The sequence below is a fragment of the Alternaria viburni genome (assembly GCF_023758015.1).
Source record: "Alternaria viburni strain BMP 2772 chromosome Unknown scaffold_26, whole genome shotgun sequence".
In the NCBI taxonomy this organism is placed as follows: Eukaryota; Fungi; Ascomycota; class Dothideomycetes; order Pleosporales; family Pleosporaceae; genus Alternaria; species Alternaria viburni.
The window spans coordinates 520,119-533,149 of NW_026055795.1; the positions used below are offsets into that span (position 1 = coordinate 520,119).

General features: G+C 53.3%; 6 protein-coding genes and 1 non-coding gene across 7 annotated transcripts; 1 reads left to right on the forward strand and 6 right to left on the reverse strand.

Annotated features, from left to right (window-relative positions):
- Nucleotides 1-462: 462 nt before the first annotated feature.
- Nucleotides 463-2,977, forward strand: J4E79_009773 (uncharacterized protein; the record flags this gene model as incomplete). The annotated part of the gene is made up of 2 exons (XM_049358615.1): nt 463-524; nt 571-2,977. 2 exons carry the CDS (start codon nt 463-465, stop codon nt 2,975-2,977), a joined length of 2,469 nt encoding a protein of 822 aa, XP_049207085.1.
- A 345-nt stretch (nt 2,978-3,322) lies between these two features.
- On the reverse strand, nt 3,323-4,075 carry J4E79_009774 (uncharacterized protein; the record flags this gene model as incomplete). Its single annotated transcript, XM_049358616.1, has 2 exons — nt 3,323-3,919; nt 3,974-4,075. 2 exons carry the CDS (start codon nt 4,073-4,075, stop codon nt 3,323-3,325), a joined length of 699 nt encoding a protein of 232 aa, XP_049207086.1.
- Nucleotides 4,076-4,317: 242 nt separating this feature from the next.
- On the reverse strand, nt 4,318-5,689 carry J4E79_009775 (uncharacterized protein; the record flags this gene model as incomplete). Its single annotated transcript, XM_049358617.1, has 4 exons — nt 4,318-4,462; nt 4,527-4,643; nt 4,921-5,198; nt 5,312-5,689. The coding sequence occupies 4 exons, from the start codon at nt 5,687-5,689 to the stop codon at nt 4,318-4,320; spliced, it is 918 nt and encodes a 305-aa protein (XP_049207087.1).
- A 1,210-nt stretch (nt 5,690-6,899) lies between these two features.
- On the reverse strand, nt 6,900-7,862 carry J4E79_009776 (uncharacterized protein; the record flags this gene model as incomplete). Its single annotated transcript, XM_049358618.1, has 1 exon — nt 6,900-7,862. One exon carries the CDS (start codon nt 7,860-7,862, stop codon nt 6,900-6,902), a length of 963 nt encoding a protein of 320 aa, XP_049207088.1.
- Nucleotides 7,863-8,631: 769 nt separating this feature from the next.
- J4E79_009777 (uncharacterized protein) lies at nt 8,632-10,512 on the reverse strand (the record flags this gene model as incomplete). Its single annotated transcript, XM_049358619.1, has 1 exon — nt 8,632-10,512. The coding sequence occupies one exon, from the start codon at nt 10,510-10,512 to the stop codon at nt 8,632-8,634; it is 1,881 nt and encodes a 626-aa protein (XP_049207089.1).
- A 373-nt stretch (nt 10,513-10,885) lies between these two features.
- On the reverse strand, nt 10,886-11,641 carry J4E79_009778 (uncharacterized protein; the record flags this gene model as incomplete). The annotated part of the gene is made up of 2 exons (XM_049358620.1): nt 10,886-11,289; nt 11,341-11,641. The coding sequence occupies 2 exons, from the start codon at nt 11,639-11,641 to the stop codon at nt 10,886-10,888; spliced, it is 705 nt and encodes a 234-aa protein (XP_049207090.1).
- A 1,231-nt stretch (nt 11,642-12,872) lies between these two features.
- Nucleotides 12,873-12,999, reverse strand: J4E79_009779. The gene has a single exon. It is a non-coding gene; the product is annotated as a tRNA-Thr (tRNA).
- Between the last annotated feature and the right edge of the window lie 32 nt (nt 13,000-13,031).

A 13,031-nucleotide genomic window follows, 5' to 3' on the forward strand; every position in this document is an offset into this window, starting at 1 on the left:
GTCTCAATGACTGTTGTTGCATCAGTCGAAAATAAAGACATCTGTATGCTGGTAGCGAATGGGTGCTGAAGCATGTCTGTCTGTGAGCAACCAAAGCGGCTGACGTGATACTAGCAGAACCCGTTGACCGACGGTGTGCAAGGACCGAATACGTGTAGTACGTGAAAGTCGCACATCCTGATGCAGGTGGTGTCTTTGAAGTGGATAGTGGAGACATGGGTTGATTGGCGGCAGATTCAGCGTTCCTGCATGGCTTGGCAGACGTTGAGCGGGCAGTGATTCGGCTGGCGTCATGCCGAAACCAGTTCTGGCGGAATTTTGCGGGCTCAAAGCAGGTTACATGCTCCGTCATGCTTAACGCATTCCCATGGGCGACGGTGGGCTTTGCGCATTTCCCCATGTGCCAGGCTCGCACGGCACCTCCATCCCACTCCCATTGCCTTTTCTGACTCAATTACGCGCATGGCCGGCTATAGGAACACGCGCAACCTGGGCCATTTCTCGCTGCGGGGGACGCGTCGTGGGTAAGCTAACACACCACCCATTGTATGCCCCTGCTAATAGCGCCAGCCTGCACACGAAGCACCCGTTCTCCCAGCGATCCAAGGCTGCTACCCTCGGCCTGCGGTACGGTCCTCCGTGTCTCCTCGCGACTGCTGCGACTGGCTATCTCTCTTCTGCGTCGTCGCCGTACCCACTCTTCCGTCCCATCCATCTAGACGCGCCTTCCCTCAAGCGATACTTCTTCGGCGGCAATGACAAACAAACCGAGACCACTTCGGTCGGAGACGCCGAGAGGCAGGTGAATGAGGAAGGCGAGCACAAGTCAGGTGAGCAGGACGCGCCATCGCAGACGCGTGTTGCCAAGGGCTACAGCGAGGAGGACGAGGAAGCCGGCCAGAGCAAGTCAGCCTGGCAGACCATCACGAGCAAGTTCCCCGCCTCCCCGTCGCCTTCCAAGCTCGGTGATACCATCATCGACTACATCGTGCCGAATTGGGTCAAGGTCCTCCCTGGCTTCATCCGCAAACTCCAGGATGAGCTCTCCATGGCACCGGGCTCGCTCGCCGAAGAGATCTGGTACGAAGCCAATGATCCTGAGATCAACCCCGAGATCATATGGGATGCCTCTGTGAGGGTTTCGGACGAGCTGTGTGAGGAAGAAAAGGCATTTCTGAAGCAGAGGGCTCAGTTCACCAAGGCCGCACTTGCGCGATACCTCGACATTCCCGAAGCGCAGATACATCCCGATGACGTGCCCGTCATTGCCATGTGCGGTTCTGGTGGAGGGTTGCGTGCGCTCGTGGCAGGCACATCGTCGTACCTCTCCTCGAAGGAACATGGCCTCTTCGACTGCGTCACCTACACGGCTGGTGTCAGTGGCAGCTGCTGGCTACAGACCCTCTACTACTCGGACCTCACCCAACGTAGCCACGCTCGCATGATCAGACACCTCAAGAACCGCCTCGGCGTGCACATTGCCTTCCCGGCCGATGCGCTCGAACTACTTGTCAGCGCACCCACCAACAAATATCTCCTGAGCGGACTTGTCGAGAAGGCAAAGGGCATCCCGGATGCTGACTTCGGATTGGTTGACATCTACGGCGCACTACTCGCCGCCCGCCTGCTCGTACCTAAAGGCGAACTCTCTGTCAGCGAATACGACTTCAAGGTCTCGAACCAGCGACGCTATACGGACAACGGAGCACATCCACTACCCATCTACACTGCGGTACGGCACGAAATACCGCTCGCCGAGCAAGGAGACACAACAGACCGCATCGCAGCCGAAGCAAAGGCAAGAAAAGAAGCTTGGTTCCAATGGTTCGAATTCACGCCGTACGAGATGTGGTGCGAGGAGCTCTCTTCTGGCATACCCACCTGGGCAATGGGCCGTCAGTTCGAAAATGGACGCACAGTCTGGCGGGAGAATGGCCTGGCTCTGCCCGAAGTGCGCGTTCCGTTGCTCATGGGTATCTGGGGATCTGCCTTTTGTGCGACCCTCTCACACTACTACCGAGAGATCCGACCCCTCATGCGCAGTATCACAGGACTCGGCAGCAGTATTGACGCCATGATCGCTGAGCGCGATGATGATCTCGTCAAAGTACATCCGATCGACCCTGCCGCCATGCCCAACTACGCCCTCGGTATGCGCGAGCTTCTCCCCCCATCATGTCCTGAAAGCATCTTCGAACAAAAGAACTTCCAGTTCATGGATGCGGGAATGTCCAACAATCTACCCATCTATCCTCTTCTCCGACCTGGACGCAACGTTGACATTCTCGTCGCTTTCGACGCTTCCGCCGATGTCAAAACCGACAACTGGCTCAAGGTTGCTGATGGTTACGCCCGCCAGCGCGGCATCAAGGGATGGCCCGTCGGCGCTGGCTGGCCACCAGACAACGAACCCATGGAAGACCTCCAGGAAGATCTCGAACGAGCACAAGCCAAGACCGAACAACAAGCCCAAACCAAATTCGAAGAAGCCAAAGACAAAAGCGCCGACGAAAACAAGGACAGCAAGAAGAGCAAAGACCTAGGCTACTGCAACATCTGGGTCGGTACCACCGAAGAGCGCGAATCTGACACTGAACACCCAATTTCGAAACAAGTGGACGAGGACTGGGAACTCATGCACCCTGCCTCTGGCATCACCGTCATCTACTTCCCCTTCCTCGCCAACCCAAAGGTGCCCGGTGTTGACCCCAAGGTCAGCGATTTCATGTCGACCTGGAATTTCGTCTACACACCCGAGCAAATCGATAGTGTTGTGAATCTCGCTCGTGCCAACTACAGTGAAGGCGCTGAACGCACAAAACGCACCGTCCGCGCTGTATACGAACGTAAGAAAGCTCAACGAGAACAGAGGGAGAAGGACGAGCGTGAACGACGGTGGCGGTGGAAGTTGAGCCAAGGAAGGATAGCTGGGCGCCGTGTTGGAGGCGAGAGTGAGCATGGCGATCAGTTTAGCTGATTGACATCTGCATTAACGGATGCCGAATGGAGGTCGTGGCAAGGAGTTCTGGCGGGAAGGTTTTTGGAAACGATATAGATGACGGACGCATTATACCCACTTGGATCAAGAATGAAAATATTCACGCTTTAACACACGTTGCGATTACGGTGACGTGAAGTGTACAGAAACACATCTGAATGCTAATCAATGATGGTATTGGGTATCGAGACCTAACAATATGAGTGTTGGGTGTCTCTAACGATGCGATACGATACCTCTTCCCATCCAAACCCCTAGTCTAAACCACCATCTCATGTTCTAACACAGCGGGAGATCCGTCTCCAGCACCTCGTCCTCCTCCACCTACATCTGCACCGCCCTCCCCTTCCCCTTCTCACGGCCGTCCGCTGTCTTACCCACCATCGACACATCTCCCTGCTCCTGCACTGTCGCTGTACCCGTCTGATTCGTGAACGGACACGGCGGCAGTACCGCACCTCTATCCATCGGCTCATTCTTATTCTCATCTATCGATGTGGTATCTGTTAACAGCGGCGTATCTAGCTTCGTCTCAACTTCCTTCTGTACTTCCTCGTTCCGAGGCTGTGCCGGTGCTTGGGGTTGGAGTTGGACTTGTGCTTGAAGTTGTGTTTGCACCGGTGTTTGTACCTGCGCCTGTGATGATGCTTGTGCCTGCGCCTCTGCCTGCGCCTTGAGCATATCCGTCACCTCTTTCGAGTGACCCAAACTGACCATGCCGCCTCTACCCACTACTCTGTTTTCCGGCGAGATCCTAGCCGCTTTAAGAGACTTGTCCTTTGTCTTATATGGGCCGCGTTTCTTGGGTATGTGGGGTGCTAGTATGGGTTGTGCTTGTGGATGCTGTGCCGGTAGATTCTGTGCCGAAATTTGTTGCGCCGGTACGTGTTGCGCCGGTACGTGTCGCGCCGGTCCAGATTGCTGCGAGGTTTGTTGTTGTTGTTGTTGTTGTTGTTCTTGCACAGGCATACGTACACCAGCTAAGTGATCCGCATTCGGCCAAACGGGCGGATCTGGCAGTGTGTACGCGGACAATTCTTGTAGCAGTGGGGACGGTGTGCTATAGCGCTCCCCCATGTCTGAGAGACTGCCTGAGAAACTGCTTTTCGCTGAACCCGCTTTGGTAAAGGGACTCGGTGGAGGAGTCAGAAGTTGTCCGAAGCAATCTAGTAGATAGAATGGGTCTCTGGGGTCTGTAGACATGTATGGATTGTGTGCGGCTGGGTTTGCTTGCCGGGCGAGGCATGGATTTGAGTTTGGGTTGGCTTTCAATTTGTGAAAGTATTCGAGGAGTGGGGCGGCGTCCATGGGACCGGGGGCTAAGGTAGGTTAGGAAGTGTGGCTTTTGATTGTGTGGTCTTCTTGCTCACGTTGATCGAGCGCTGCATATTCAGCGTTGCCTTGTGCGCGGAGGGTGTCGACTTCTGTCTGGTGTTGCAGGACTTCTTGTCGGCGCGCGGGACACTTTTGATAGGGTCAGCTCAGTTATTTCGTGCGCTCGACAAGGCTGGGGGCACGGGTTACTTACTTTATATACTCCTCTCTCGTCGAGTTCCAACAATGTATGGCCTTCCTTGTCACACTTTTGGCATCGCTCTTGCCGCCGCTTTTTAGATGCTTCTTGCCTTTCTGCGGCTTGTCGAACCTCCCGTCCTTCAGCACGTTTTAACAGCTTGCGGGTCTGTCTCCACGAAAGGTGGTTTGGTTGTTTACTTTTACGCTTTTGAGAACGGAAAACCGGGTTAACTTCATCCATTGATTCTGCTACTTCATTATCTGAAGGCTGATGAAACGCCTACCGATCGTTACTACGTTGTACAGTGGGAAGGTGAAACATGTGAGGATGGTGAAATACTTCAGGTCCCGGCAGTGCCTGCCACTCGCCCAACAAACTAACAGGAAGCCTCTGCTGTCTCAAGAACCTGATCGCCCTCACTACTTCGGTGGGGGGAGGCTCATCCGGATCGATGATGGCATTGGAGTATCGTTTTCTGTAGTCTTTGAAGTATTGTGGGATCTCAGCCTCGGTCTCCCATACTGCGGCGTTCTCTGCCATAATCGTATCCAGCTTCGCCTTGGAGAGGCTCAGAATGCAGCATACGGGGTAGAAGCGACTGATATAGGTGCCGGGAATGAAGTCGTCCTTTATCTGCTCGATGATGGTCTGGCGTAGTGATGTCCATAGAGATTCGAATGTGACCTCCATTGTATGTTAGCCTCATGAATAATTGCAGAGCCTACATCAAGATGGAAACATGCAAAGTAGGCGGTCTAAGGCCAACGTCGGCTCCAGGGTGTTCAGTTTTCACGTACCTTGGAATCGACCATCTTAGGGTCCCAGCGACGCCTCAAGGCCACATACCAGGGATCTTTACCCGCCTCGTATTCAATCTTGAAGTGGTCTTTGATGTGTTCCATGCGCGTCTTGTCGCCGGTCTCGATAGCCGCCATCAGCTCTCTCATACCATGACCCGAGAATTTCGGGTCAAACGGCGGTGGTGGAGTGTTGGCTGGTAGCGAAGGGAACGCCGCTGGCTTCTGAGGGACATGTGTGGGCTCAGGTTCGGGTTCAGAAGCTGCTGCGCGCTGAGAGGTCCTGCTAGGGCGCATGGCGAAGTCGCGTACTACTGGCGCTGCTTGGGGCTGCTGTTCGTCGCCAGAGCGTTTCGTTACGTACTTGATGTTTGCCATTTTGCGACTCTCTTGGGAGTTTGGTGGATTGCTTGCGCTTGTTGGCGCGGGGTGGGGTGCGTTGGACATGAAGAGCGGCGAAAATGGGTGTGGTGTGAGATAAACGTCGTCGTTAGTGAAAGACGAAGATCTAAGTGAGTCTGGGTTCGGGGCCGGCGTATTTGTGCGCGAAGGTCCTTGGGAGTGGGTTTCCTCATCTTGGTCGCTCAGGTCTGTACCTTGGTCGCTAGAAGCTGGTTCTGGGGCAGTGGACTCTTCGTCAGCGGTGGACCTGTAGCGTGCAGGCTTTTTCAATTTGGCTAGATCTCGGAGGCTATAAGGCATATCGTGAACTTTAGAATGATGTGAGCGATGATTGGGTATCGATGCGTTCTAGCCCGTTGTGAACGAAGAAGATGAGGGATATTGGTAAGTGGTGACCGTAGAGTTCACCGCATCCACCATGTTTGGGCCTTTATGACACCGCATCGTGACTGCTACGCGTCTAGCGTGCAATAGCAGCCCTGTCAATACAAAGTGAAAGTCAGCGGCCATCATGGGGGCGGTACTGCCAGGGTCAAACAATATTGCAAGAGCCACAGCCACGTGCGAACACAGTGACTCTTAAAGATAAGGCAGCCACTAGGCGCTGTAATGATTCGCTAACATCTCGACCTGCGAGTGGAGAAGAGCAGTAATAGTCAATGATTTCTTTGGGAAATGATATCGGAGCGAGATGCTTCACCATGGAAGACATTCGTCTCTGCTGGTGCGTCCATGGTTGTCGCAGATGAACCTGTTTGCCCGATGATTAACACTGGTTCAACTGGCGAGCCAAGGGAAGGTGCCATACCTACCTAGGTAGCTACCTGTTCGGGGTGTCACGATGCAGACGCATAATTGACGACCTTGGAAGTGACTGTACACAGTCTGAAGTAGGAGGACAGGCATGAGTTGCAGAGCGCAAAGTGGTGTGAAGGCGCAAGGGCCGTGTATGATGAAAATTTGGACCCGTTGGTGTCGCTACCAGATACTACGGGCAGCCTGAATGGAAGGAGCAACCAACCCACGTATCCACTCATCTCATCAGAGCTCCAGAATTAACTCACACGTAACCAACCTTTCAGATGCAGACGCATCGCCATATAACGCCTTGAGATATGCAGGGTATAATGCTACTGGAACGCCTAACAAACAAATCAATAGAATCGCCGAAGCCAGGAGCCTACACCTAGCGATCCTGGAAGGGAGTGACATCACGCCCTGCAAATCGTAGCGCGTCCGACTCGTCCATACCACTGTCCATGTCCGTGTCTTCATCGTGGTCCTGCATGTCTTGGACGCTACGCTTGTGCTTGAGTGACGGGACAGGAAGCGAGAACGATCCGGCGAAACCGTGGCCGAGACCATTTTGCTGGGTCGCTTGAGCGTTCGAAGTGGCGATAGAGCGTCGTGCACCGATGATGTCCCAGTAAGCGCGCAGGATGTTCTTCAAGACGTCGTCGAAGTTGACGCAGAAGCGCTGCGCTTGGCAGACCTGCATAGCCTTGATGTAGTCAATGTCGTGGAGCGTCTGCATCAGGTAGGCTGCAACGACTGCAGCCGACTTCTCATTCCCCGATTCACAAAAGACCAGGACTTTGCCGAGAGTGGCTTGTCCTGTCGTCTCCAAGCTATGTTGTCGTACTCGTGCGACATGTGAATTGATGAGCCTCGCTGCTTCCGGGAACTGTGGTGTGAGGCTGTAGAAGCTGGGCGCCTCGATGCTGCCCACCTCCATGCAGACCTGGGAAGCCGCATTCGTCGCGCCCATCATGCTCTTAGCCTGCGCACGGATAGCCAGCACCATGGTGATGCCCTCGCGCTCTAGGAAGTCCTTGTCCCTGGCTGCCACCATGGGCCCGAGATAGACCCAGGGCAAGATCATTTGCGCCTCTCTCCGCCGCTCATAGGCCCATTCCAGCAGTGTGTTCTTCTGTATGATGTCCTCGAGGTCCAGCTCATTCAAGAAGCTCATGTCAGCATCCCCTCCAGATGCGCCACCGAGGGAGAGGCCGGGCATATCGGTGGTGAGGGTAGGCGGGGGAACCACGATACGCGGGGCTGTCGGGAGTCGGTACGAGTACTCGTGTTGGCTGCGCAAGAGTCCATTTGGAGTGTCGGACAGGGTTCTTTCTTCGCGAACTGTCGCCATGGTCATCGTGTAGGACGGGTCGAGATTCGTTGGTGGGGTTGCGTTGTGGTTTTCGATAATGGGGATGCGGATGTGTCGGTGGATGGAGGGCGACGAGAAGGTTCTGACGATTGCGCGTCACGAGAATTGCTTCTGACACAGTTGGGCGTGAAAGGTGCCAGGGTACTGTGAGCTTATATCGCGCGTTGAGGCAGGCGCAGGCAGCAACGCGCTTAGCAGAAAAGGAACTCGGACGAAACCAGATACGCGATGTCTTATACGTGTCTGAGCGAATTCGGAATGGGAGAGGTAGGTGATTTGGGACTATGAGAAACACATTTCATTGCGAGCTGCGTCTGGCCGACTGTGTTTCGCTCGTGGTGAGAGCGCGCCACCGCGCCTTCTCGTGCAACCGCGGCAGTGCTAGCCAAAAGGAGGGATATCCTCGACGTCGCTGACGTAATCTTCCCCGCTACCCACGGTTTCCCCCAGCACCGAAACCCAATACATGAGCGAGCCTGATCTTGAGCTAAATTTCCCCTGAAACATTCAGTCGTCCTTCTGACGGATGACTTGAGTCAGATACTTATGAACGCATTCGACAGTCTAAACGAATACCTGATAATATTACTGTAGTCAACAGATCTGAACAACATAGGGTACAGTATCATACAACAGCTCTTACTATATACATCTCCCACTGGAGCTCCATATTCCAACACTCTACACGATAGCAGCATACTCTAACGAGTGAAAGCTTAAGACTCTAAAAAAAAAAAATTCCAACACTCTAGTTCCTCTGCGGCCACGCATCAACCAATCCCTCATAAACCGTCACATCCCCAAACCTCACCTCCCCACCCTCCACAAAGAAACTAACATCCGTGCTATCCCCATACCAACTCCTCACCCAAGTACTAACCGCAAACCTATCATTCGCATGCACCTCAACAACACCACCATCCACCACAATCGTCAAATCCAGCGTCTCAACCATGGTCTCATTTCCATGTCCGCCCGCAACATCAAACAGGCGGAACTTGCCCGATTCATTGTCCGTGGGGATACCGTTTGTAGTCTGTGCCGCGGCGGAAGAGTTCGAACGGTCGATGATCATGCTTTCGTTGCTGAATTGGTAGTAGATGTTTGTGGATTCTTGGGGTCCGGAGAGGATGGTGAAGCCCGCACGCACGTCGTCAGAGCGAGAGGGGAAGGTGATGGAGGCAGTCATCATCCAGTGCTTTGACTTTGGGCTTTCGGTGAACTTCGTCGTGTTTGCCATGGATCCGCCAGTTTGGGTTATGACGTTCGTGGCATTCTCTTGGAATGCGGCGTACGGTTCCCGGGCAATCTTCTGGTGGAGGGTCGCGAGCGTGACTGTGCCGTTGTCATTTTCGCAATCTACTCTCCACGAACCTTGCTCGCGGGAGAGCTCGTTGTCGATGACGTTTAGGTGGCCGACGCTGAGTTCACGGGGAAGGAGTAGGGATCCTGTCCAGTTTTGCTGGGGAGTGGGGAACTCATCGGTTAAGGTGCCGTAGAAGTCGCCTGTCAGCCAGAGGTACGTGATGAAGCGATCCGGAGCGCCGCTTGATTTGCTGGCTTGTGAGTCCGCAGGAAGGACTTTACCAGCAGCAGCGTACGCAGATCGTCCGGCATCGAGTCGCCCAGCCATCGTAGGTTCAAACTTCAGTTTACCGTCGACGAGCTCCTGCTTTCCGGCAACCCAGAGCATCTCCCTGTTGTCCGAGACTTGAGGTACAATAGGCTCGTAACTCCATTCCGCACCGATTGTAACAAAGATCTCGCCTTCCGGGTTAGCACCCTGCTCGTCCAAAGCAAAGTAGTTGGCGACTTCAAAGTTGTAGCCCCAGCGTCCAGCCCAACCCTCATCCGTCCAGGTCGAATTCGCCGCTTCATGCCACCACTCGCCCAAGTACTCCCAGGTTTGAAACAAATCTCTGTCTTCGTCGTCGTATTGAGCGTACAAAAAGAGGCTCGGTCCCTTTCCGTGCACGCCACCCGAGATAACGGTATACCACGTTCCATCGCGCTTGCCCAATAAGCCATCAACCTGCGAGTTCTGGAACACAAATGGATCGCGGAAACCGGTGACGTTGACAGCAAACGGTGGGTCAGGGATGACAGGACCGAACTCTGATTTTGTGAAGTTACGTCCACCATCCGTAGCAAAAGCAAGTGACTGTGTCTCGCTTCCTTTGGTATACCGGATCGTCCATTGGATTGGTAAGAAGCTGACGCTGGTGTACAGTAAAGTTGGTGTGCCGTTGACTCCCCTCTCAATCACGCTGCCGTCGAAGACAGCAACGGGGTCGTTGATGCCGCCAGCGCGGATGAACGGCTCGGAGTTGGGGTTCAGGTCGTTGTATGTGACCAAATCGTCTGTAGTCGCGCCTGATGCACCCAGATGCAGGTATCCCACGTGGAAGAGGCCGGTTTCAGGGTCGGTGTAGTGCATACACGGGTCTCCGATCTGTCCAAACGCTGGGAGAACGTGGGCCTTTGGTCGCCATGTGTCGAAAAGCGACGCATTAGCTAGAGTGGAGAGATTCGGTGGAGCAGCATTGTAATCAATGGATTCTTGACGAGGAATGATATGGCTTGCTGTTAGTGCTGCAAGAGACACCAAGACAGGAGATGAGCGCCTCATGGTTGTAAGAAATCGAGAGATGACAGAGGTACTTCCGCACGATGCCAACCTGCGATACCATTTTTATTTCTACAGTCAGATCCATTCTTGCTCCGTCCCCCGATTACCCGCAAATGACGACGATAGTAAGAAAGCGCGCAAAAGCTCCCCCGCAAAAGCACCGGGAGATTACTCGGCTCAACTTGGTGGCCTGGTGATTGGTTGGAAAGGTTCGGAGTCTCGCTAGCGAGTAATGTAGGAACCTGTCGGACCGAGAATCGGCTTGGTAGCACCGCGACGCGTCGTGACGCATCGGCTACCATCTTGACGACGGACGCGTCGGAACAGGTTGTGCGAAATACGAGTGTCGGTTGATGCTTGGGCAGATTCGCCCTTACGAGGCAGCATGTTCCTGCTTCTGCTTCGGAAACATGAAGAGAATATCTCCACCTTCAACTCCGGCATTCTTGAGCGGGTTGCCCTCTCCTTCTGTGCAGTTTCCGATTATCTCATCATATCCACAGCGTAGGTAGAAGCGCTCGTTCCCTTTGCTAGCGACGACACTTGCATGGACGTCTTCTTCTCTTGCGCGGTCAAGCCCCCAGCTGACCAGTCCTCGCCCGAGCGATTTGCCAGCATAGTCTGGATGAACACCGAGGATGTCGAGATACCAGTTGTTTCTGCGGTCGCCATCCCAGTGGTGCTTGAAGTAGGGCATAGTTTCCTCCAAGATGTTGCGCTTGGTGGGATCAAGAGCCCGATTTGTTGTTGAGGGGAGAGGCTGGAATGCATCCGGTCCTGTATAGACGTTAGCATCCCAGTTGATACAGGAAAGTTGGAAATACATACCGACATCAACCCATTCGCTCTCTACCCTGCGCTTCCCCTCATCATCGCCCTGTCTATTCCAGATAGCTGCGCCAGCAATCTCTTCTTCTCCATCTACCGTCGTCGTTGCAACAAGAAGTCTCTCGCTGGGTGTCTTCCAGTGCTCCCGCAGGTACTCGGACCAGAATATCTTGACATCGTCTGGGTACTGGTTACGGTGAGGATGCAGGGTCTGGCCAAAAAGCGATTCATCAAAGAATGCTTTGGCCAGGAGAGATGCCATGGCGGGCTCATCGGCCGGTGTTGCCGGGCGGATGGTCATTGTGTGAGGGGTACTCAGGTATGGTGGGGAAGGCGCGAGCAGCAGATGGAAGGCACCTTCTCAGATATACAGACTCACGAAGCACTGCACCACGAACTTGCGAATAGTGCGGGTTGCCTTGAAAACGTATGAGGAAGAAGAGTGCCTTGTTAGAGAGGTCGCGAAGTGCTCAGCTACGCAGGTCCCAGGATATAGTTTATTAGTCGAGCCCGAAGCAACGGTTCTCAAAGTCATTCATTGATGAATAGTTTAATGACACCAACGTCGCCCCCTGTTCCCAGCACTATCCTAGTGTCTTAGGGCCCTAAGATCGGACCATGCTTTCCTCCCAGAATAGCTTCCGCCAGCGCCAACATCTCCCTGATCACCCGATCATCTCCTGCATTCAACGAAGTTATAAACGCGCTTTCATAACTAAGGAGTAGTCTTAGGTTAAAGACAATAGCATTTAGAAGCTCGCCTAACTCGTCGAGCTCCTTAGAGAGCTATGTCGCAGTCCTCTTGTCCTCTAGAATGTAGTTAGCGATCTGCTTAGTACACGCTCCTAGGACAGGACTTACCTTTAGCACAGAACTGCTCGAACAGCAGCTCCGTGTTCAACATGTAGAGGTGGAGTTCTTGGGAGTCGTTAGTCTTGCTAGCAAATTCGCGAATGTTGTACGCTAGGCATTCCCGGTTAAGCTGTTCGGCTAGCGGCTGGGCTCGTGTTGCGCTACATGCGAGAGGCTAATGAGGTGTGAAAGCTTTGCGCGGAGATCTTGTTAATGCGGACATCTCAGCTTCGTTTTTCGTTGTTGAATGCATCGTTTCCTCGGAGCGAAAAGTTTATTTCAATGCGCCCATTGCTAGGCAACAGCTTGCTCACGAGATTTCGCATATCTAGAGTACTATAGTACATCGACAATACCTTCCCACCCATAGAACAGCGACTTTTTTGAGCCTATAACCCCTTTAGAACTATTAAGAACACTATTTAAAGAACTCTTTTATAACTAATTCATGAGTCTTTCGTTTATACGGAAACCTATAAATGATTAAACAATCATTTTGTCTCAAAGTCATTAGTAGAAGAGAGCATTGTAACAATTAACCTAGTCTAAGGTGAGATAAGGCTCACTCTCAAGTGCGCTGCAACAACGCTGTCTTCGCTGTACGCTTTCCACGCAAAAAAAAAAGAAGATGTTCGAGATACTGGGTTCATACCGAACGCAAAAAAAGAAGTGATGGGTCTTACCGCGACTCGAACGCGGGGCCTCTCGCAAGCTGTGCTTGGGTTTACCCCTAGGAATTGTTAGAATGGAAAGGGAACGAATTGTGTTCAGTGCGACTTACTAAGCGAGAATCATACCACTAGACCTGGTGATTGTTAGATGGTGCTGATGCTGAATGG